The sequence below is a fragment of the Pleurodeles waltl genome, chromosome 6 (assembly GCF_031143425.1).
Source record: "Pleurodeles waltl isolate 20211129_DDA chromosome 6, aPleWal1.hap1.20221129, whole genome shotgun sequence".
NCBI lineage: Eukaryota > Metazoa > Chordata > Amphibia > Caudata > Salamandridae > Pleurodeles > Pleurodeles waltl.
In genome coordinates, this window is record NC_090445.1 from 854,081,523 (window position 1) to 854,107,600 (window position 26,078).

General features: G+C 45.6%; 1 protein-coding gene across 5 annotated transcripts in view; it reads right to left on the reverse strand.

Annotated features, from left to right (window-relative positions):
• LOC138300336 (prominin-1-A-like) overlaps positions 1–26,078 on the reverse strand; it is a 475,106-nt gene that overhangs the window by 240,401 nt on the left and 208,627 nt on the right. For all 5 annotated transcript variants that reach the window (XM_069239581.1, XM_069239582.1, XM_069239583.1 and 2 more), the window contains one exon: positions 14,610–14,815. In XM_069239581.1, coding sequence (XP_069095682.1) covers positions 14,610–14,815 — 206 coding nt within the window. The remainder of the gene's footprint in view (positions 1–14,609; positions 14,816–26,078) is intronic.

Genomic DNA, 26,078 nt, shown 5'->3' on the forward strand with positions numbered 1-26,078 from the left:
CACCAGAAGAACCCAGAGGATCTACCTCCCACCTTTCATCTGACCCCAAGGAAATTGCCTGCGGTGTCCCCGAGGGCTCATCCCTGAGCCCCCGCTGATACCGTTGGCCAACATCATTGGATCCTATGGTCTTAACATACTTTTCTATGCAGACAACACACAGCTCATTCTCTCACTCCCTGACGACACCACCACCCGCAGAACCAACTTCCACAGATGCATGAAAAGTGATGCCAACTAGATGAAAAACAACTTCCTGCTACCGAACACAGACAAGATGAAAGTAATGATCTTCAGCAACAGCAGCAACACTTGGAATGACTCCTGGTTGCCATCAGACCTAGGACCCGCACCCACGGCCTCCGACCATGCCAGGAACATTGGAATCTTCATTGAGAATAAGCTCAATATGAAATCAAAGATCAACGCCGCCTCCTCCGCCTGCTTCCTCACTCTTTGCCTCCTATGTAAGATCTTTAAGAGGCTGAAAGAGGTTACCCCTGCACACAAGGCACGCTGTGACACAGGCCCTCATCACTAGCCAACTGGATTATGGCAATGCTCTACGTAGAAATCACCACACACCTCCTATAGAGACTTCAGACCATAGAGAATGGGTCAGCCAGACACATCCTTGAACTTCTTCAACAAACCCACCTCAGGCAACTCCACCAGCTCCCCCTTACAAAAAAAGATGGCAATTCAAGCTGCTGACCCAGGCACACAAGGCTCTCAATGACCAAGAACCAGTATACCTGAACTTCCACCAACCATCGAGAAGACCACACTTCGCCTCCCTTTCACGAGCCTATATCTCCCACGTCTACTGAAGCAGAAGTGGAGAACTCTCCTTCTCCCACATTGCAGCAAAGACTTGGAACAGCCTCCCCACACAACTATGGACCATCATCTCACTTTTGGAATTCCGAATGGCCCTGGCTGTTCGAATTAGCCTCTGTGACCTGCAAGCACCAAGATACCCTTTTGGGTGATTAGCCACGCTTTATAAATCCTGATTGATTGATGTCAGTGACAACATTAATGTCTTGAACAAAAAAAAAAACACAGAAGTTCACCAGTTATAGTTAGCATAACTTGTGCCCACACCATGCACTCCCTATGACCTCACATAGTTCATCACTGATGACATGTTCTAAGGCATCACATATGGCATGACTGGTGACATCTCAAATTACATCATTGATGATATCATCCCGGCTCCTTTTGTACACAATACTCTACAGAATAGTACAGAGAGACCTTATCCCCTGAGCTTTATTATGCTCCAGGAACAGCATCCCCTGGGGCCAAATATAATAACGAACAGGAGAGGGAATGCGGCCCCCCTTGCCAAGCCTTCTCAGGCCCCGGGGGACACCATCCCCCAAGGCGGTGAGTTTCTTTTTATAAGGGACGGGGGTCTGTATGCCCCTCCTCCCCTGGCCTTCTCAGGTCCTAGGGACTCCATCCTCCAGGGCCATATTTATTTTGGAAGGGGAGGGAGCCATGTGACTCCCTTCTCAGCCCCCAGAGAACCCACCCCAAGGGCCAAACCCAATGAAAAAGGGGTGGGGCAGTGTGGCCCTCCTCCCTAGCCTTATAATGCCTCAGGGACCCTATCCCCAGGCCCATATATAATCAAAAAACTTCTCAGGCCCCAAGGACTCCACCCCTAGGGCCATGGATTTTTTTTTTTTATATAAAGAAGGGGGTGGCACGTGGCCTCCCATTCCCTGGCTTTCTGAGGACCCCATCCCCCACTGACATATTTCTAGTAAAAGGAGAGAGGGCCATACGGCCCTCTTCCGAGCCTTCTACGGCCATAGGGAACCCATCCTTGGTGCTTAACACAATAAAAAAAGGGGAGTGGGGCACATGGCCCCCCTCTCTCTGAGCCGTATTATGACCAAGGGTCCCCCTCCCCCGGGGTCAATTATAATAAAGAAGAGGAGGCTGCACAGCTCCCCTCTATGAGCCCACCCAGGCACCCCAGCCCCAGGGCCCAATGTACTTAAAGAGGAGCGGCACAACATGACCCCCCTCCCAAGACTTATTAGGCCCTAGGGACCCCAACCCACAGGGCAGTTTATATTTTAAAAGGTGAGGGGGGGCCTACACAAGCCTCTTCAGGCTAAAGGACCCCACCTCCCTTTAAAAAAAAAAAAAAAAGGGGTGGGGCCTGCAGCCCCCCTTCCTGAGCTTATTTTGGGCACGGGGACCCCAAACCCTGGGGCCTCCATTTTAAATATCCCAGCCACTTAGCACATGTTGGAGGATGCAGGTGGAGACCCAGGACCCCGCAGCTCTAACTAGCTGGCCGAATGGTATGGGAGCCAGTACTGCTCTCACGCAGTGGGAGCAGCTATTTATGATGCCTTGTTTTGTTTCCCTTCCTCCATCAGGGAGGGCAGGGAGACAGAACGCAAGTCTGCTCCCAGCCAGCGGGAGCATTGTTAAAGCTCCTGCCTGCTGGGAACTGACTTTGTATTTGCTCCTGTTTGGTGGGAGATTTGAAAATGTTTCTGCCAGACGGGAGCAAACAGATTTCCCTGCGTCCTGTGGGTGGGCTTCCTGGGACACAGAAAGTGAGCCGGCCCCAGGAGATAGGGTTCCTAGGGACATTAAAGGCTTAATAATCTAGCCTTTTTAAGGTTCTGGGAGGGGAGTCGTACGGCCTTTGTCCCCTTTTTAAATGCATGGCAGCTCAGGAAGGGGGACTGTGCAACCCTATCCCCTAAATCATTACACTGGGCCCGGGCGACGGGGGCCCTTGGGCAGAATACAGCTCAGGGTGGGAAGCAATGTGCACACCCTTCCCTAAATAATTACATTGGGCACTGGGGATGGGGTCTCCATGGCGGAATACGACTTGAAGGGGGAAACCATGACCCATTCCCTTAAGAAATGCTTTGGGTCCTGAGGATGGGGTCCCACTAGCCAAAAAACGCTCAGGGAGGGTGATTTTTTTAACATTTTGGCTCCAGGTGGAGGTCCCTTTGGCTCCCCCCAGTGGACTTAGGGGGGGCAGAGTATCTCTACTGTGTCCCTTTATATCTTTTTTTGAAAAAAACTTCAAGACAGGGGACTAAGTCCTTGAGTCCTCTAATGGCTGCCAGCAAACAGTTTTCTCATGTTGCTGGCAGTCAATCAGGACACTCACTCCCGTCGGAGCCTGACTCCCGTGGGAGCAGGCTGGCCCGAGGGAAAAAAACTCCCTGAGCCAAACAAGACACTCTAATTTTAAATTGGTGCTCCAGCGAGACTCTGATGGGAGTTCCTCGAACCCATCGGTCCAGATATACAAATATTTTTGAACCTTTATTTCTCAAAAACCAATGAACTGATTTACACCAAATAAGAAAAAGAACAATCTGTGGATCAAATTCTAGCATTCTGCCAAATCGGGTGTAATTCCATTCAGCAGTTTTTGTAGTAGTACTTCTTAAGAATGTCTTTTGAAAATGCATGGGAATTTTACGTTTTGGGACTCCCCTTGTTTCATGGCCCCCACTTGACGGATCATCCCGAAACATTCCATACACAAACTAGGCTAGAAGAGCACTTTTTGGAAAGTCTCATGAAGATTTGTCGAACAGTGCAAAAGTTATTAGCAATACAAAAAATGCATTTCCTATGGAAACGCTGACCTACCTATAACTACCCAGTGGGGACTGCCACGAGGTAATACTTATTATATATTTAGATATATAATATATATATAGATATGTGGGTGTGTCTATATGCTTGTATATATCTATGTATTAGATATCGTAGTTTAACAGCTTTCACTGGCTGCGAGCGGAGTGTTTTGCTCTGACTTTCAAGTAGCTGTCAAAGTTCCCGCCAAGTCAGAGCAAACAGTTATGTCCCAGGGGTGGGTACCCCACACAGCAGGAGCCGGTCCTGTGGGGTGGGTGGCAGTCCCCAGGGCCATCAATGGCTCCTCGAGGGGGCCTGTGCATCCCCCTCCAATGTTAAGTAGCCCCAGTGAGGTGGTGGTCCCCTCTGCCGGGGCTCAGTGACAGGCCCCCTTCATTATTCAAAATCAGCCCTGGGGAGGTGTTGGTCCCTTGGGCTGCAGGGGGGGCACCCAGAGGGCTCATTAAAACAAGCACAGGAGCCCATGCTTTTTGAAAAGAACATTTTGCAGTGGATTTGTGATCCCGTTGCAAATTTGCAGCAATAATTTGCAGCAAACATTTTAAAAAAATGCTTATTTGCCGTGGAGTAGGTGTCCCTCTGGGACCCCAGCACCAGAACTAAGGGATCAGGGTGTCCCTACCCTGGCCCATTTTCCTATTTTTTACCTTTTTGTCTGGGACTCTGCTGATATTGAAAGCAAGAGCAATGTGGAGATGGGGTGCGGAACATCAGGTGAGAAAGCACTTGCGGGTTAATGTATCAGAGTTTGGTGGGGGAGAAGCACACGGGTGAGAGAGCGCACCATGGTGCATGGTGAGGGGAAATGAGACATACAAGAAGAAGACAGTTGGAAAACAAAACTAACAAAGGAGTGCTGCAAAGGGAGCAGTGGAAGGACAGAAGTGATGCATTTATGCTCCTGGGAAGGGACAAATAGAGGACACGGAAGGAAAGCCCATGCAAGCTAATAAATAAACATGCAAACAACAGTGAGAATAAAACTAACCAATGGTAAGCAACGGGCAGGCCATAAGCCCACTGTAAGCTGACAATACTATCTTTCTCAAACAGACAGTTTAAGCTGTTTGATAGGTGAGACCTGAAAGTGAAAGGTAGTTGAATGCATAGGTTATGATAAGTGCTACAAACATTTTGGAAATGCTTGTCTGAAAATTCCATTCAGAGAGTTTTTGAACCATCTGTCAAACCTATATCACAATAACTAACTAAAAGGAAAATTGTGCTGACAAATACATTATTTTACCTTAATTTTCAAATATTGTGTTGGGGATGCTGACTCTCACAAAATCCCCGGAGAACATAATTCTTGCCTGGCACATAAGGGGAGTACTTAAATATTTTATGAGTGATCCTGCATATCCTCTAGCTATGTCGAAATTGTGCTGTAGCATGCACCAGTATGTCACAATTTTTCAAGTTCTTCTTGGGTAGAAAGTCATCCAATCCCTGATTAAGGTAGTCAGGCGTACTTGCTTATACAGATTCGAGGCAGGTATTCATATGCAACCACCTTCAGCAATAGTCTGCTGCCAAAAGTCACAATTACCTTTGAAGTACAAGTTACTTACCTCTGGTAACGAAATATCTGGTAGAGACATATTGTAGTTGCAGATTCCTTACCTTTGAATTTCCCCAGGCGTCAGACTGGATCCGGAGATTTTTTCTCGAGCAGTACCTCTGCGCGCCGTCAGGTGGCGTTGGTCGACTCCGCGGGTGTCGTTGGCGCTGTGATGATGTCGCTGTCATATGTAGGTGCCACCCCAGCGCAGTGACACCAGTTTTATTTCACGACTTTCCACGCCAGTAGCGTGGAGCCATGAAGAACACAGTATGGTGCGCCAAAACTAGGTCCCTTAAGGGGAAGTTCTTGTCCCTAGAAATCAGTTCGCGGAGCAGGGAGGATGGGCGGGTCGGTAAGGAATCAGCAACTAGAATATGTCTCTACCAGATATTTTGTTACCGAAGGTAAGTAACTTGTACATCTGATAGAGGCTTCTAGTTGCAGATTCCTTATCTTTGAATAGATACCCGAGCAATACCATCCCCAGTGGTGGGCTTGTGAACCAAGATCACACCAAAAAGCCCTGCAGGATTAAACGGCCAAAGTAGCCGTCCCTTCGGACCTGATTGCCCAGGCAGTAGTGTGCCCACGTTGCTGCCTGACAAATATCCAGGACTAGTGTTGTGGTAGCAGCAGTTGCTCGGGTAGAGTGAGCTCGCAAACCTTCAGGAGGTTGATTTTTAGCCAGAGCGTAGCACATTTTGATGTATAAGAGTGACCATATTGAAATGGTCCTCTTCTGCCCCACCTTCCCCTTCTTTGCACCCACATATCCCACAAAGAGTTGATCGTCCACCCGGAAGTCTTTGGTACCATCAAGATAGAACGCCAAAGCTCTTTTTGGGTCCAGACGGTGGAGTTTCTCCTCTTCATGAGGGGGATATGAGGATGCATAAAAGGCGGGCAAGGTGATAGACTGTCCAACATGGAAGGGTGTCACTAACTTAGGTAGAAAAGAAGCCTCGTGCGAAGCACCACTTTGTCAGGATGTATGGCAAGAAAGGGTGGCTTAGATGACAGAACCTGGAGTTCACTAACTCTGCGGGCAGAAGTAATGGCAACTAAAAAGACAGTCTTTATAGTTAAGAGCCTTTGAGGACAGTTGTGAAGCGGTTCAAACGGGGTACACATAAGGTAAGTTAAGACCAGGTTGATATCCCATTTGGGCATGATGAATGGGATAGGGGGAAAGAGATGTGTGAGGCCTTTAAGAAACCTCCCACTATGGGAGATTTAAATAAGGAAGGCTGATCAGGTAACCTTAAGAAAGCAGAGATAGGAGAGAGATATCCCTTAAGAGTGCCTAAGGTGGAACCCTGCCAGGCAAGGGAAAGAATAAAGAGAAGAACTTGAGAGAGAGGAGTAGATAGAGGATCAACAGAATTGTTGATGCACTATGCCACAAATTTCTTCCAATGCCAAGATAACGTCACAGACTTCGGGTGGCAAGTCAAAAGACGTCAACTGTTGCCGCACAATCTCCACGCAAGAAGTTGCAGAGTTGGCAGTTTGGGTGGAGGACCTTACCCTGCTGCTGCGACAGAAGATCCTCCCGAAGAGGCAGTCTGATTGGAAGAGCTATGGCCATGTTCAAAAGCTCAGGATACCAGACTCTTCGTGCCCAATCCAGGGCCACTAGTATTACTTGGGCCCAGTCTTGCCTGATCTTCTTCAGACCTCTGGGCAGAAGTGGTATTGGTGGGAAGGCGAACAGGAGACCTGAATTCCACTCGTGACAAAAAGCGTCGCCGAGCGAGTGCCGCCTTGGAAACTCCATCACACAAAACAGCTGACATTGCGCGTTCTCTATGGAGGTGCACAAGTCTAACCAAGGTTCTCCCCACTGCAGAAAGAGACCTTGGGCCACCTCCGGATGGAGACACCATTCGTGGTCGACCATGATCATCGGCTGAGTTCGTCTGCTCTGGCATTCAAGGAGCCTGCCTTGTTTGTTGCAATACCACATGGCGGTGATGTGGTCTGTGAACACCTGGACTGCTTTCCCCTTGAGGGAGGGAAGAAATGTTTTCAATGCTAGTCGAATTGCTTGGAGCTCCGGATGATTGATATGGAATCCGGTTTCCGCCGGAGACCAGATGCCTCTGCCTCTCCCACGTAGCCACCCCATCCTAGGAGTGACGCATCTGTCACAACCGTAAGATCTGGTTGGGGAAAGGAGAGGGATCTGCCATTTTTAACTTCTCCTTTTTTAGGAAGAGATGGAGGGACCGAAGATCTAATATAGGTTGAAGACATTTGTCCTTTTTCGGAACCAGAAAGTATCAGGAAGAGCAACCACGACCTACTTCTGGCAACGGAACACTCTCTACAGCTCCTTTGGCCAAAAGGGCTTGAACTTCCTCGCAGAGAAGCGCCATATGATCCTCCGATATCTGACTGTATGAAGGTGGCATGGCTGAAGGAGATGTCTCAAAGGGGAGAGAGTAGCCCCTTCGGACAATTTTGAGTACCCACCTGTCTGACGTAATAGCTTGCCATTGGGGCAGGTGATGCCACCTACTGGCTCCTGATGTACCTGCGGACTAGGAAGGCTTGGAGGCTGAGGAAGGGGTGGGGGTGGACTGGGTGACCCGCTGGCTCCCTGATCCCCGGGAACGTGGGATGCCCCGTCTGCGAAGGGGTTGTACAGCATGCGCAGGTTTGTGGCCAGGGGGAAAAGGACACGGTTGGGTGCCCCTTCCGTAGCCACAAAAGGGGCCGAAGGTGGACTGCTGGGGTCTAGGTGCGGGCGCAAGGCCAAGGGACCGGGCTGTGGCTCAGGAATGCTTAAAGCGCTCGAGCACCGAGTCCGCCTTGTCTCCAAAGAGACGTGTGCCACCAAAAGGGCATGTCCATCAAGGATTGCTGGACATCCCCGAAAAACCAGACGTTCTCAGCCAGGCGTGGCGCCTCAATGCCACCTTCGATGCAACCGATCTGCATAGAGTCGGTCGTATTCAGTCCGCAACGAATCATTAACTTAGCTGCATCCCTCTCATCCGTTACGGCTTCGGACAGGACAGTCCGTGCCTCCTCCGGAACTGCAGGCAGCACTTGTGCGACCATATCCCAGAGAGTATGGGAATAGCAGCCCAAAAGGCATGCGGTGTTCACGGACCGCAGCGCACGACTGTTGGAAGAAAACAACTCCTTCCCCAAATTATCCAGTCTTTTTGATTCCCTATCCGGGGGTGTGGCAGGGAATGTGCCAGATGCAGAAGAAGCCTGGATGACAAGGCTCTCGGGCATGGGGTGTTGGGTCAGGAATTTCAGGTATGACGGCGCAGGCCGATGGCGGCGGGTAATCGTCCTATTCACAGGAGCCCCTGTGCTAGGTCTGGACCAAGTACCCAAAAGGGTGTCTGTCAGTGCTTCATTAAAGTGTAAAAGGGGCTCAGAAAAGGAAGACCCCGGCTGAAGCACGTCTGTTAGGATGTTAGACCTATTTCCACAGAAGGAAGCTTGAGGTCTAGGACCTCAGCCGCCCTTCTCATCACCATAGAGTAAGAAGCACCCTCCTACGTAGCCACGCGGAGGAGAGAGCATACCAGTGTCAGGGGAGGTGTCTAGACCACTGGCATCACCCAAATCCTGCACCCAGTCCATTTGGGGGTCAAGCTGTTATTTGAAAGGGTCCAGCGACCCCTCCATACTCTCCCCGTATCCATACCCAGAAGAATAAGGGTCTGGATCAACCTGGGCCCAGGAGAGCCCATAGAGAACGGAATCAGCGGCGATCGATGTTGTTCCGGCTCCGGGTCATCAGGTATGAGGATGGGATCGACGTTGATTGTGGGCCCAACCGACGTCGGGGGCATCGACGTCTGACCCGGCGCTGGGGAAGGTCGCCGTGGCACGACCGGCGTAGGGACGGATCTGCAATTGGATTCGGAGGGGCCCTCCAGAGCAGAGCCCGAAGCCGACGGCTTTGAAACCGAGGGGACCCCAACCAACTCACCTGTACCCGAAGGCTCCGAAGTTGGGTCGGACCGCCCAAAATTGAGGCACTAGGCTTTGTGAAAGTCTTTAAGTTGGGTGGGGGAAGCGCGGAGTTGACCCAGCTGAAGGCTCCGTTGACAGAGGCCTAAAGCATCGACGCTCTTCCCGTGTTGTATCATCCAATCGACTGGGTGAAGTCGAAGAATGCTTGTCCTTCTTCATCGACTTCTTTTTTGTGACCCGAATGTCCTGATGACTTGGAGGACGAAGAGTGGTGGTGACTCCGCGGCCGGTCTCGAGACCTTCCTCTCGAACGGGACCTTGAGTGCCACAGAGTCGAGTGTCGGGCTGCCATGAGCTTTAGGGACTGCTCCCTCAAAGCCTTCAGGTTCATGGCTTGACACTCCGAGCACGAATTCCGGTCGTGATCCCGCTCCAAACACCATAAGCACACGAGGTGCGGATCCGTCCCCGACATAGTTCGTGACAGGAGTCGCAGGGCTTGAATCCGGTCTTGCAGGACATCCCTTGACGCATTCACAAACTCGTCAAAAATACAACAAAGATGTCGACATAGTCAAAAAATTACTGAGGTAGCTCTTCTCCAGATCTGCCACCAAGGTAGTATGTATGGCATTGGAAGAGGGGCATTCTCCTGCAAGTCTGCTCCTGAGGCTACTGCAGGCAAAACTAGGATGGTTGGGGCATTTGATCAGTTTTAATTCTTGAAAGTAAATTAGGGTGTGTAATGTCAGCACAGTTATTGCCAACAGTTGCCTATGGTTTGGACATTATGCGTGGCCGAGAAATATCTACTCTCAATAAGATCCAAACAAGGGTGTACAAATCCATGTTTTTTATACCAAAAAGAGTCTCACCAGTGCAGGGTCAACTAGAGTTCGGCCTAATAAAGTATTCAATTTAGTCTAAGTGTGATTTGCCAAATTGTGCTGGAGTCTGCCTAGCTCTGAAAGTGGCTCCGTTAACAACCTATGCAGGCTTGAAATTGAGCGCACCAGCTTAAAAGGTTCCTGGCGAGAGTATCTAAGCCAGGCTATTACGGAGTAGGCATGCAGGAATTGTGGTCCACCAATATAGGAAAAGAAGCCTTCAAAAGAGCAATCAATGCCTCATCACAATTCCTGTCTTTGCAAATAGACGAAAACGCCCCCACAAGAAGAAGGCACGCCTGGGTCAGTGAGTAATTTTTATAAAAGTCCGAGACCTCAGGAATATTTATCTGCACACTTCTCTAAGTTCACGAAACAGTAATTTGTGTTATACCGATTTGGCATCATAGACACCAAAGACCTCATTACAACATTGAAAAAACAGTTGCAAAATCAAAGTTTCAGTTTATGTGGAAACTACTAAGATTCATTAACGCATATATTTTGCTTTTGTCCAGTCTCTTAGCCGAACGAAAAAGGATGTTGAAACCAACTTTTAACAAACTGCAAATCCGTTTTTGTCGCCAAGCCGTGATAACTTGTTTAGGTGGACGTTCAATTCCCTGCTCCTAACAGTCCTGGACCAGTGAACGATCAAGTGCATACCAGCAATAAAATGGCTTACTCTGGAATGTACCCGTTCATTCTAAGCCCTGGTTCCAGTGGCTGACCTGTGAAAATGCCCAATAACGTACTGAGGAGCGCAGCCAGGCGCTTGTTCCAGAACCTCTTTGCACATGCCCAATGAGCTCAATAATTCCGGTTTGCAAGGGGTAGTTCTTCGCATTTCCCATACAATCTGTGTTTGTGGGATTATGATAGGGTGGGGTGAGGTGAGGTAAGGTAAAAGTTCCTCTTTTGCACATGATAGCTGCACTTCACAAACTGATTTAAGAGGTATTCATCTAAATCAGCGACTGGCATTTTTCCTTTTTAAAAGGTCCTGCATAAAATCAAATCTGTCCCCAGAATAAATTAGGGGAATTGCCTAAAAACAATCGGGGGTAGAGAATCTTACTTACCCAGAACTATTACAGCAAAACAGCGGGACCCCATAGGGCCACAGTTCTCTTGCTGAAAAGAAGAGGGTTTTAAAGTGTTCGGTCTTAAATATCGGGGATTGTGATGAGTATGTCTATTTACTGTTGCGTAAGTGTGTTTTTTAACTCAGTTGCTAGCGTTTGAACCTATTTATATTATTTGCACAATTGTTTGCACTAACCAGGGATAGATAGGCTGAATACATTTTAATTATTTTTCTTGTATTTCATGGAAATGAAATGGCTTTTATTAACTATGCAAAATAAAGTTGATTGATTGATTGAATTTCGAGGCAATGTGTAAAGTATTTATGAAGTTCCAAAAACTGCAATAAAGACAGAACACAAACAAATTCCAAACCAATTTAGAGTAAATTGTAACAAACTAAATTACATTGAAACAACAAAAATCCAATAAGGGGAATCAGAAGTATGATTTTTTGTTAGAGTTTTAAATAAAAAATAGTGTCGAAAAAGTTAGGGGGCAGCCACCGTCAACTGGTCACAGTACAACAGGACCTACACATGATTTGAGGCCTACTACGATGGAATGTGGGTCCAATACAGAAACCACGTTTATCTCAGTCAAAGGTTTTACATTGATACAAAGTCTCAAAAATGGAGGTCCAAAATCATCAGCAGGGCAAGGTAAGAGGCTGTACCGTAAGGGGGGTTCCCTGAGGTTGGAAAGCTGTCAGATGAGGTCCAGGTGAAGCCGTAGGTTTTCGGCAATCAACCTCAGAACAGAGGAAATTAGAATTTTCACCTATAGAAGGTCCCTTGCTGGCCAGATAATTTTGGCACCTGCGCCTGGTGAAGATTTCTACGTTCACACTTTCTACAGATTTTTACAGTGGGGCAAGACTGCAAGCTGTAGCCAAAAAGAGCCCCACAAGGCCAGATATGTTCTCTGCATGGTTCAGCTGATCAGTTTTACTGCTGCTGAGAAACTCTGAGTGCCAGAAATCTGACTCCTTAGTCCAGTGGCAATGCACCCAGTCAGATCAGCTTGGCAGGTCTGGCTTGGTCCTCCAGAGGTCTTTTATGCCAAAACATTTTGAAGTCCCAGTTTTTCAGGGATAGTAGGTGAATTCTAGCTATAGGTTCTCAGACCTCTGGAATAGCACTTGCGGTCAGGATTGGCTCCATCGGAGGCCAACACCAGTGTCCAGGGCAGTTCAATAGGAACTGGTGGCAAGGCGGTTGCAGGAAGGGCCTCTTGCAGCTTGTTGTGTCCTTGTGGTTTGAATAAGAGGTCAGCCTTATGACACTTGGAGTGTATTCCATTGTCCTGGTTACAAGAGAGAGCAGGTCCAGTCCTCTCAGGTCTCATACAGCAGGTTGAGACATCTTCTGATGTTCTTTAGGTGCAGTAGTGTTTTGAGGAGGGTACTGCAGATGCCACTTATAAGTCTGGCATGAGCTAGTAGTTGGAGTGATTCCTTGTGCCTCCCTAACCAATGGGGTAAATGTGTCCAGCTGTTACCCCACCCACTTTGGCAGCCTTTCCTGTGTACCATTCAGCAATCATATAGTGCCCCGCTCTGCCTAAATCCAAGATGGTAAAGGCCTTCTCCCATTGCGCATAGCCTGTGTGCCTACTCGGAGAAATGGCCAGTGAAATGAGCGACCGCTCCTCTGTGGTCACTTCAGTCCATTTCTCGAGGCAGCTCACTCCCCACTGGAATTGGTGCCTATCTGATTCAGGAAACAAAGAAAGGGGCTTGCCCAAGTGTTGTCTGACATTGGCTTGTGACAGGGGAGGGCCCTTTGGAGTTAATTAGGTTCCTTGGCACTGCACAAATGGGAGTTCTGCCAGGTGAACATAAACATCTCTCCAGGCCCAGGCCTTTGCCTCTTCCCGTGGAGCAGTTTCCACACCTCATTTCAGGCTTGAGCGATCAGAGGGTTGCAATTGGAGGCTAATGTAAATTAGCCTCCATAGGCTTTAGGTAGGGAAAAGGTAACTTTCCAAAGGTGCATTTTCCTTAAAATTCATTGAAAATTTGACTTCAATTGTAAACTAGACTTTTAATATTACCAAGAGTCCACAAATGAAATTTCCAGCTGTTTTCTAGCCGAAGCTAGCATTATGAAATGTAATAGTGCATACCAGTGAAAATAGCTTTTGGGAATTAGTAACTCTGTGGGCATGCTTAACACTAAGGGCCTCATTTAAGAGGCCCTAGCGCCACCTTAGCGCCACCATAGCACCATTGTTTTGATGCCATGGCTGCGCTAATGTGGCTTTTTACAAATGTCATACTTACAGAGTGGTGCACTGCATGCGTTGTGTCACTTTGTAAACCCTTGCGCCAGATTATGCCTGCACCAGGCATAATGTGTGCAAGGGGGGTGTACCCCGTTAGGAGGACCGAAAAAACGGGCATAAGGAAATCTAGCAGATTTCCTTGCACCATTGTTTCGGCACATTTAAAGCCTGCTCAGAGCAGGCGTTAAAAGGGGCCAGGCTATTGAATACAATGGGACCCTATGTACTCTGAAGAATTTTGCCGCTATCAATAGCGTAAGGACAGTGACTCAGCACCGGGTGCAGCGCCACGTTTCTAAAGCCAGCCCCTAAATTTCAACATGTCCTACTTTTAAATATCATGCTCCCTGTCTTATTGGCTATAAGCTGTACTTAGGAGTGGCATTAATATTTAAAAGGAATTTTCAGCAGACCTGTCGGAAGGGTTTATTTTGACCGGTCCTATTGCAGTTTTGCTCAGGTCAGGCTACAATGGTAGCCTGTAGTGGATGGAACATTAGGTGCTGTAGTCCACTAGTGACATTTAATGTACAGCCCAGGTACACTTTGGGCATATACTAGGGACTTATAGGTATGTTACATATACCAAATACAGTTATTCCCAATTCAACCATGTTAACATCTACAGCTACAGCCAGCAAAGACAGACAGAGCCAAATTCTGTCGGCATACAACGCAAAAGGTGGTCATTTTAAACAAAATTCTTTAAATTCTAACACCTCCTTATTCGTTTTAAATTCTGCTCAGTTTCCTATGTTAAATGTATGCGAGAAACAAACTATGCCATTCATAAAGATTGAAATATTGAATTCAGTGTGCAGTTTTAAGGCACCTCAAGATATGTCCTTGCTTTCCTTCCAATATTTTGAATTTTGATTTAGGTTTTTAAATAATGTTTTACAAACAGCATTGACAAAGCCAATAGGTTGACCTATGAATTATAAAAGGAGGGAAATATCAGCTTTGCCAATGCATCTTAAAGTGAACTGACAGAGTATAATTTTTCCAGATCATATTGAATTATTTTTTGCCTTAAAAATATGTTCTCTGTGGCATACTTGGCAATGAGTTGTTATCCTGTTTAACTGTACCATTGGTTCATGAATTTTTTTGTGCACCCCAGAGCCACACAAACGCGAAAGATGTGACACTACTGCTAGAAAATAGTTTCTACTTCTACTTACAAAATGATGGTAGTAACCAGGAAAACTGCACAATAATGATAGTTCCTCTTGCACTTCATGTTTTTGGTTTGCTTTTGGTACATTTTACCCCCGCATTTTCCACAGCAGCGGCAACAGCAGAAAAACAAACCCACAAGGGGCAGAAGGATGATGAAGAGGATTCCAATGATGACACATGCCAAGTATCCTGCCTCGTACCAGAGGATCTGAAACATAATCCAAAACAAAGTAAGACGTCAAAGCTGTTCACGAGGGGCAAAAGCTTTTTCACACGCACATGCAGTGTCAAGAAAGAATGTTTGTTAGGCTTCAAAAACCTGCTAAGCATCCAGCCTGCTATATTTTCTTGATAATTGACTTGCTGCATTTGCCACATATTCCATAACCTGGTGCATAATTTACAGATTTCACTAAAAAAATTAGTTTATAGCTCAAACTATGGCTAAACAACAGCAGACCCTTTTCCAAGGTTAACTGATCACTAGTTGTTGATTACAGTTTTCAGGCGTATAAACGACTCAAGTGAAGTTGTTATATTGCTGAAATAACAATATATAACTAACATTCTCATTGTGCTGCATAACTGGCCATTCCTTGATGCCTAATCGTGTCAAACACTGATGCTAAATTTCAGTGGTCCTGCATATACCTGCTTACTGCAAGACAGTAGGGGCCAGATGTAGCAAATTTAAAATTTGCGAGGTGCAAAGTGCGAGTCCATGCGACTCGCACTTTGCACCTCGCAAATTGGTATGCAGTACGGTGTCTCAGACACCGACTGCAACTCGCTATGGGGTCGCAATGACCCACCTCATGAATATTCATGAGGTGGGTCGCAAATTGCGGCCCCATAGGCGAGTATAGGCACTCGCAAACATGGAGGCCTGCTGTCGTCAGCAGACCTCCATGTTCGTGACTGCTTTTAAATAAAGCAGTTTTTTTTTTTTTTTTAAGTGTAGCCCGTTTTCCTTACAGGAAAACGAGCTGCACTTAAAAAAAAAACGAAACCTTTAGTTTCGGTATTTTTTCAGGGCAGGGAGTGGTCCCTTGGACCACTCCCTGCCCTGAAAAAATATTTGTGGGTCCAGTCACAAACTGGAAGGGGTCCCATGGGGACCCCTTCCAATTTGCGAGTGGGTTACCATCCACTTGAAGTGGATGGTAACTGCGATGCCATTTGCGACCGCGTACGCGGTCGCAAATGGTATTGCATACCACTCAGGCTCGCAAATAGGAAGGGAACACCCCTTCCTATTTGCGAGTCGGAAATGCATATTGCGAGTCGGTACCGACTCGCAATATCTGGCCCTAGGTCCTGATAAACCTTCACCTCCGTGTTTACGCTCACCTTGAACTATGCAAAATCAAATAATTTGTCTGATGAATTAAAAAATTATGCTTTTATAGTGAAATGTGAGTGCTGCTTTCTTGTGTGTGTTTAAGATAAATGCACCTACTGCATAATAGACTCATGCAGGATACCAATAGAAGTATGAAATGTGTCACAAGACATTCTCATACTAATATATTGCAAAACTTTACCTTGGGGGTGTGTGCTCACTTAAAAAACAATGGCAATGCCAATCAGTCTTGCTTACCTTTAAATACAAGTGAGATCCGTTTTGCATTGCTAATGCTTGGTAATATTATTCATCAGTGTCTGTGAAGATTGCGGTTGTATCTTCCTTTTTTCTGCTGCACTTTTTTCTTGTGGCCACTAGGTGGCACTAAAATCCAGCAAACTTGAGTTGTTTAAACGAGGCTCTTATTTACGAGATGCAATCAGGACAAATGACGAATCTGCCAGCTACCAATGGCAAAACCAACAAGCATTGGCAAAGCCAGTAGGTTTTGCCTTTGGGAACACTGGCTTTGCCACTGGGATTTGGTGATGCTGTTCACCATGGGTACTCACAAACATTTTCCCTGGGGTTAAAGGTATAGTTTGTGATGTGGCTGAGGGCTGCATTGATGCCAGCAGGGATAGGGGAATGGAGGGGGTCAAGTGGATGTAAAGTGTGTGTAGGTGGAGTGAAAGATGTACATGATGTGGACTGTGAGTCAAGGAGTTATTTTGAGGGTTTCATTCCATATGTCCCTCTAATTTATCCCTTTAGTCTATAGAAGAGATACAGATATGACTGTGCTATGCTATATCTGATTCGCTGTTCCGCTACCACACCCTGGGGTAAGCGTTCTCAGCTTGGTATTGCTACCTTTAGCTAGTCAAGCATTCGAAGGAAGTAACTTGGTTATTGAACTTGAATGAAATAGAATTTTGGGCCCCACAATCTCCTTATTACTTTCGTCTCTCATCTGTAAACATTAGGAATGCGTAGAAACATGCTCCGCTAAGGTAGCAGGTGCTATAAATATTATTTTACAAAGACTCCCCCGCTTTGTCGAACTTGCACTGTGTGTGTTGCTGGCAAAAAGAGCATGTTCTGTGGTTCTTCTACAAGCCATAAGTTGTGTCTGTGCACATATTTCCTTTATTGCTCTTAATTATATTACTGTGTATTTTTAGATACTTATAAAAAGTCCTCTGAATGTGTCCCTGCTCTGTTTCAGCTGATCCCATTAAAATCTGTAATAAGGTTTTGTTAAGATGTGAATTACAAATAACACAGCATAAATGCTTCATTAATGAAGACGTCTTTTTCAGCAGGTGTGTGTCAACACTCAGAACTTAAGTAAAAGCGGAGAGGTGCTCTTCAGATATTTGAGCAAATACTATTTAAATTACAGTACCCTGCTTCCTTCAGGACCTGCGTAGAAACAAGATACTTTAGTAGTTGTGTACCAGCAAGGGCTCATGCATGAAGTGACATTTTGCAATTGGCATGCACCAGTGGTGCTGGAATCACTTTCAGTGTGGGGTTCCGAAATTAATGTAGCATCAGTGAAGTTATAGGGTTTGAGAAAAAAACAAGTCACCCAAAAAACAAGCACAGCAAATGTATTCAGCCGCAGGGACATCTTCCATTGACATGACCATTACACAGACATACAGTTTTACTGATAAAACTACACAACCCACAAATGATAATGCGTGGAATCTGCATCACCTAGAGTATTGGTTTGTTCTGATCAAAAATCTTTGTTTCCACCACACTTCAGAATTATTTAAAAAGTGCTTCATTTGTGCTGTCCCAATTCTGATATATTCTAAAATATTCTATTCAAAAATATCTGCTAGACTACTACAACATGTAAAGCCACAAGCTCACATCTCCCCTGCCTTGAAGGCACTACATTGGTTACCGTTTTCCAGAAGAAACCCCTCCAAGCTGCTTTGTATCACCAACAAAGCAATACATGGACAGGACCGCTCGTCACCAGGAATAAAATCACCAAATATATTCATCAAAGTAACCTCCGCTCAAGATTGGCACCTCGCCCTGAAACACCACCATATAAGAAAAAGACAATAGGTGGTTCATCCTTCTATGTTCAAGCAGCCAAACTATGGAATTAATTATCCCCAAATATAAGATCCACAGATAACTATCTTGTCTTCAGAGTATACTCAAGAGTTGGATCTTTCCTTCATAAGCACCATATCCAAACAGCAGTGTATTGCATATGTCTGTGTTGTTAAACATTTATAATCTGATTATGTGTATACATCCAGGGATGTGTATTTCTTTAAGAAATATATATATAATTACTATTTCATAATAATACAATATGTACATATTCTTTAAGCCTGTTTAACAAATGTATATTTACTCACGGTTAAATCTATGTGTGTATGTATATATGTGCATATATGTCTAAACAAGTATGTATACATTGTATGTGTATGTATACCTATATATGTGAATATTATTCTCTGCTTAACATGTTCATAGGTCACTTCATAGTTCCTAGATAAGTTGTTAGATTAGATACTTATGAATCCCTGCTTTCATTCTAGCTATCACAATGAGCAAATGTTATCTTAACTGTTTTATCAGCAAGCATTTTGCTTTTGAAAATTGAGGAAAGATACAATAATGTTAGAAAAGTACACAAATAAATTAACCTCAAATATTGCTAATCTTGAAAGTCTGTGTTTATAAAACACAACTTTAAATCTCAAAATATTATATCCATTATTATATGCCTTATATATATATTCCCATACTATGTACTTATGTATCTATTTATTTATTATTTTAGTCCTACTGTATGAGGGAAAAAAAATACAAAAAAAAACTCTCTTTCATAAGCTTCACTCTGTCTCCCCATCACTCTATACATCTATCAATCTATCCTCCATCCCCACTCTCTGACTCATCCCAAAGCCATTCTACTACTATGGCCTCCAAAATAACCTTGCCTAAGCTCTTCCATCCTCTACCGCTCCTGACTCACCCCAAACCTCAGTTTACTACCATGATCTTCCAAACAACTCTACTAAATTCTCCCTCATTTATCTCACCTTTGACTCATCGAAAACCCCTCCTGCTACTATGATCTCCCTAACCCCTTTCTATAGACACTTCCCTCCTCCATCTCTCCTTTACTCATCCCAAGCATCATCCTATTACTATAAACTCCCAATTAACGCTTCTGGATTCTTCCCTCCTCTGTCCCTCCAATATTCTATTCAAACCTACTAACAAACTCACATATCCTCTGCTCAAATCAACTCGTACTAATACAGTACTCGTATTTCCCTATACTAAACCACCACTAATCATTGTGGGTTCTGGAGTAGCATGCTACTCGCTGAAAAGCGCTTTGATGCCTCATCAGGAGTAGTAAGCGCTACATAAATACAATTACATTTCATTTGCAGGCATTTCAGTTTTGTTGTGTCCTTGGAAAAAATCCTACAGCCATTCCAACTGCCAGTGTGGAAACTCCAAGCTCCCTTTTAAAAGAATAAACAGCAATTTGTCAGAAGACAGAGCCTGACTTTTCAAGACGTCTTTTACCCAAACGAAACCGCCCCCCTCAATATCCGTTTCTTGATGTGAAAAGACATGCAATTCCTGTTTGCTCTTATCTTAAGTTTCCTATGTGACGAAGTGTCGAGCCCCCTGCTCAGGGCCAAACATGCGGCCCTTTGAAGTCCCGCGCGCTTCAGCAAGAGCTCAGTAGCTCACAACGTACTGTATGCTTGTTATAGTTGTGAACTCCCTGTACAGTTCAAACTTCAGAAATGTCATTGTAAACTATGGAAATTCGTCTTTCTTAGTTCCTTGTTTGCACTAACAGAATTATGAATGTCCTTTTAGAGTCTGCAGGGCAGGTGGCAACTCCAGGTGTATAAAGCAAAGGCGCATACCAATATTTGTCTTCGTGCGTCAGCTAAGTGGTTTTGGAAAATCAAGTTCTACAGTGGAGACGCCCATATTTTGTGTTTCTTTTGTGGTACTCTTTGGCGTGTGATGCTCCTTGCCCACGTAGTCCTGCAGGCTTCGTTTGGAAATATTGCTTCTTTTTCACCAGTCATACAAAGGAACAATGTTTGCCTTTTTTTAACCTTTGAACTGTAAGCATTCAAATGAGTACTTTCACATTGATGGTGCACAACCGAAATCGTAAGAAATGAAATGTAAAGTAGACAAAAAGTATTTGCTTCACAACGTCCAATCTTTCCCTGCTAGAGGGAACTCCATAAAATTAAACTAACTTTCCAGGGGCTTATGTGCTGTCATTCACATCATAGTTGCCTGGGCTTCAGCTTGCTATGTGTGATATTTTCACAATTTCAGAGTAATTATGAGTGACATTTCAGCGACTGTGATTGACACTTTCAGGATTGTCTCCCGATTCCACAAATGAAGTACTGCCTATGGTTACAGAAAAAAGTTACTTCAATGTAATCCTTGTTCTCAATCATTAAAATAGCTGCTGAATTCACGAAGAACTCTTCCTCCTCTCGGGTGTCAGCAAACCTAATAAATCTGAACAGTTTGGATTAAAACAGTGTGTCTTTGGCTGGCAGGTGGCAGAGGTGCAAAATATTCAAATACTTTAGCCCCTATTTATACTTTTTTTGCGCCGCATTTGCGCCACTTTTTGACGAAAAAGCGGCGCAAACTTACAAAATTGTGGCCCATATTTATACTTTTTGACGCTAAACTGCGCTAACGCAGTTTAGCGTAAAAAAATTTTGCGCCGTCTAACGCCATTCTGAAGCGCCATGCGTGCGCCGTATTTATGGAATGGCGTTAGCCGGCGCAAGCAGACCGGCGCTGCCTGGTGTGCGTGGAAAAAAACCACGTAGACCAGGCAGCGCCGGCGTTGGGCAAAAATGACGTTAGGGCGTCTTAAAATGGGGCAAGTCAGGTTGAGGCAAAAAAATCGTCTTAACCCGACTTGCGCCATTTTTTAACGACGCCCATCCCCCATCAACATGACTCCTATCATTGTAAAGATAGGAGTCATGCCCCCTTGCCCAATGGCCATGCCCAGGGGACTTCTGTCCCCTGGGCATGGTCATTGGGCATAGTGGCATGTAGGGGGGCACAAATCAGGCCCCCCTATGCCAAAAAAAATTATAAAAAAAAAAAAAAAAAATACTTACCTGAACTTACCTGAATGTCCCTGGGGTGGGTCCCTCCAGCCTTGGGTGTCCTCCTGGGGTGGGCAAGGGTGGCAGGGGGGGTCCCTGGGGGCAGGGGAGGGCACTCTGGGCTCATTTTGAGCCCACTTGTCCCTTAACGCCATGCCTGACCCAGGCGTTAAAAAGCGGCGCAAATGCGCCATTTTTAGCCACGCCCACTCCCGGGCGTCTCTTTTGCCCGGGAGTATAAATACCACGTAAAGGCCTGGGAGTCATTTTTTAAGACGGGAACGCCTCCCTTGCATATCATTAACGCAAGGAAGGGGTTCACGCTAAAAAATTACGCACATTCCGGGAACTTTGGCGCTAGACGCCTCTAACGCCATAGTATAAATATGGCGTTAGTTTAGCGTCGAATTTGCGTCGAAAAAAACGACGCAAATTCGGCGCAAACGGAGTATAAATACGGGCCTGTATTTTGTAAGTTTGCGCCGTTTTTGCGGCAAAAAGCGGCGCAAAAAGGAGCTAAAAAAGTATAAAAATTTGCCTTTGTGTGAATAACACACATCGCGTTACTATTCGCTCACTCAGGGGCCGCCCTCACCAGCCAGAGCCTACAGGAAGCACACCCCTTTTAAACCAACTCACAACTAGCCCGTACTGAAAGATCCAGCAGCCACACGTGTTTCAGAGAGGCCGGGCGGGCTGGGAGGGGAGCGCAATTTGTTTTTGCGCACGGGAAAGATAGAATATATCCCTGTGTGCCATCTCACCATAAAAATAAGACTTTCCGGCCCACCAGAAGGGTAAATTTCTTCACAGGCACAGCAACAGTGATTTAAATGCTGCACATCACGCTGTTTGTTTGGAGAGGCTCCCCCAAAGCATATCAGGGAGTTATATATGCGTGACCAATGCATTTCAATGAGATGATGCGGACACCAGCATTAAAATGCGTTAGTCGAACCCCTGGTGCGTGGTACTTGACAAGGCTGTCTCATGTGAGCAGAAAGGCATTGAAAGAATTCACTTAGGCCTGAAAGGAATGAGCCACTGGGCCTTCGAAACACTGCGATCCGCAAGTTAACCAAACCATTCGTTGCGGTTTGGCCCCCAGCGGCTATGCGGCCGTTTAAGGGACCTACCGCTACCTCGACTTGGACCTCGGGAGATTGTTGGATAGGACCCAGTGGGCCGTCAGATCCACAGAATATCTTAAGATATTTGGGGGTAGCTGGAAACTGTTTTTTAGAATTTTTTTCAGACGCAGAGAGCGCACTAAAGCGAAAGGGCAATCCATAAAAGTAAGGCAGTCCCATTTTAGCGCTAAGTGTTCTGACAGCCCTCCAGTCAGTGGTCTGAGGCTGTCCAACACGTCCAACATGTCTATTATGACTATTACAGAAGTTGGAGTGGAAACTAAGGAAACCAAGGGATCCGAGGAAACTAAGGAAGACACTGGACGGTCACAAGTCGATAGTCATCTGTTAGATGCAAGGAAGGCTTTGGGTGGAGCTACAGAACTCCATAGTGGTAATGGAAAATTAATAGAACCAGAGGCTGACCAGCTGCTGATATATGGGCCTAAGATTCAGAAGGAATACAAGAGTAAGGGAGTTACGAACACCAGGAAAACCTTTATACATAACTATTTTACAAGAGCATGGGGTGGGACAGGAGGGGCAGGGGAGAATAGTAAACTCTTGGATGGTCAGGATCCACAGGCCACTCCACAAATTGCTCAATTGACTGCTCCCTTGATTCTGTTTTCAGACTTTGGCCAACCAACTTTGCTAACACGAACTGAGCAAGCGCCCAGCACTGGGCCAGGAACTTTTAGTTGCACTACAGGCTCCAGCCTGGATGCTACAACAACTGGGGAACTGATAGAGCTGGCAGATACAGCCTTATAAAAAAGCAGAAGTCATCATAACAGGCCTTGCTTAGATATTAACCTGATGGGAATAGACAGTGACCCAGAAGTAGCTGGGATCGCACCTTTAATGACGATGCCCCAGCCTCGCTGATTGATGGTCATGCTAATCCCCCAAGTAAGAAACAATTGCTAATAGAAGCAGAGATCCATCAAATGGCATAGTTTCGATTGGAGGAATTTTATGAACAAGAACCTTTTGGTTAATAGTCAGTCCTGCTCCACCCCTCTACAAGGCATACTGGAAGGCCCCCGGGGCATATTCACTGCAACCGCACAGGGAAGCAGGTCACTACGAAAGATAAGTACGGAAGATCATGGTGGGGATGCAGAGAAGAGGGGGACCTCTAGTGTAGAAATGGCAAAAAAATATTCACCTTGTAAGGAGATGGGGGAAGAAGATAGAACAGACTGTAATATAAATACCATAAATGCCTCTCTTTTAGTGGCAGTTAAAGCCCTCACCTGGCAGATCCATTTGGAGTCAACAAATATGTTGGCCCAATGTGTTCTCACACTGGATAGGAAATTGGACTGATTAACTGGAAAGTTAGATAGCTGAGGCAACAGATGGAATGAAGGCAATATGGCAGGGGAAGCTCTAATGAAGAAATAATAGATAAGCTAGCAACCCTGCCTGAAATGCTAACAGCACTCATTAGTCACTGTAAATCTGTCCATGAAGTAGGCAGGAAACAGAGTTGTCGGACACCCGATAAAAAGCAGCGGGTCTCGTTGCCTATAGAGTCAATAGAAAATGAGGGAATACTTATTCCAACAGATGACGATAAAGGAGGAAGGGATACTGTACCAAGTAATACGCCACCTATAAATGTACAACTGATGCGGTCAACTCCCCTTGACGTTGCCATTGTGCAGGATGGTACACATGGGCAAGTATTAGAAGCTGTTACCACTCTGTTTTGTGGGCTAGTGACAGGTAAAAAAAAAACAACAGGTACAATTAATGAGAGAACTAAGAAAAAGTTGAAGAAATCAATCAAAAATACCAAAAAAGATAAAAGATTGAGCCTTAATGGGAAAGTTACAAATGTCCCCAGAGATAACCCTGTGCTGCTTGAGACCTATCCAATCTCACATCAAAAAATCCCTTATATTCACGGCACCTATACCTTGTCTACAATTATATGCTGCTGCCACATTTGTAGAGGAATTGGCCAATATGGGGGATCACAAAATTCCTATTGTTAGTTATGGGGAAAGTGGTAATAATGCCCAGTCTTCAGCACCTGCAGAAAACGCTGATCATGCAATTTTGTATGCTCTGATGGCACGACCCAAGACTAAAAGATGCAAAAGACAAATTCATGGTTTAACCTCAAAGAGAAAGATTGGAGAGATGGAGATGGCACTTGATCAGGGACCGTACCCCACGCCCAAAGGCGGTGAATGGCAATTGGGGGGTGGGCCCTCCAAGGAGAAACCCTTGATAACGCAGTTAGGAAATGTGGAGATGATGAGCCCTCTAGTGGGCAGCACGGTGGGGAACCTCGATGATAACATCCTTATAAATAGAGGAGGGCTACATATACAGAGAAGGCAGAGTGGGGACAAGACATTAAATTCTCTCTCCACTCTACCAGGTGTGGGGTGCATGATGCTGGCTTCCCCTAATTGGCGAGATACACTGGAAGTGACGTCAGCCACATGTGATTTTAATCCATTGATGGCGTGGGGTCAATGTACACAGGAGAAGACTGTTGCAAAGCCCCCTACATTGGTTCAATCTGAACAAGTATGGCATCATCAAGAACAGGGAATCCTACAAGAAACAGCTCTACCCAGGGAGGAAATACCGGCAGATCAGGCGCATGCCCGGAGCATAGGGCTAAACCACTGGCAACTTGATTATATAAGTACTGGGAAATTCCCTGTTTCACGTGGGTCTATCTATGAGCATGAACACCACGGGAAACCAAGCATAAACAGTACAAAGTGGCAAAAGAACGCCGAACAGTGTGTTGTAATATTTAGCCCATTATATGAATCACAGGGGCCCTGGGACATCCTTAAGAGGTCAAACATATTGTGTTTGTTGCACAATATTCCTTCACTATTGAATCTTACACCAGGGGAACTGTTTTTGGTAAACTTTAATACCTATGCCTTGATTAGCTAGAGAGAATCTACGCTGACAAAATGGATTGATCAGAGCATCGTAGAAAGAATTCTTGAAAATGAGGGTTTGCTGATCAACTGGGGTATAAAAATCAGCAAACCAGAAATAGAATGATATCCCTGTGTTTTGTCGAGACAAGAAACACAGGGATATCAAGACAAGATACTCCCAGAGAAGAAACTCCCTAGTACTCTGAGAGGAACACCCAAGGTAAATCCTCTGACGGTGGACCAAAGATTTACTATACAAGTGACAAGGGAAACAGAAAGCATGAACCTGGGACTGGCTCTCTGCAGCCTTGAAAACAAAAGGGAAAATGCATCTTTGGCCGTAAAAAATGACCCCCCAAAATATTAACAAGCATTTACAATGCATCGGGTCTCGCGTTTGCTCATGTTAGAGCTGATCGCGTTGTAAACTCCTAACCCGACTTTTCACCTATCGGGCAAAAGTGCATTTATGTACATAACCCGAAAAAGTGAAATCAAGTACGTAAAGCGCTCGACTTCTGCCAAGCGAGATCGGGCTCGTAAATTAGAGAAAAAAAAGTCCACGAGCCCGATGGAAAACAGCGAGCCTCGCATGTTTTCTGTACTTGGTTGCTGCGCTGGAGGAGGGCTAGCCACCATGCCATATTCGTGCCTTCGACTAATGAAAGCAAGCAGATTTTACTAGGGAAGCCCACCAACCAATAAAAAAACACTGATGTGAAGTTGACAGGGCTCCGAGCCCTTTTATAAATACAAAAGAGTCTCCCTGCAAAACGCATGCGCGAGCACATGCAACGCAGGCTCGACCCTAAAAAGTGTGATTAAACTAGTAAGTTGGAATGTAGATGGACTGACTTTCCTCATTGCTAGTCCCAGTATTGGGGACTTTGTGAACAACACTGAC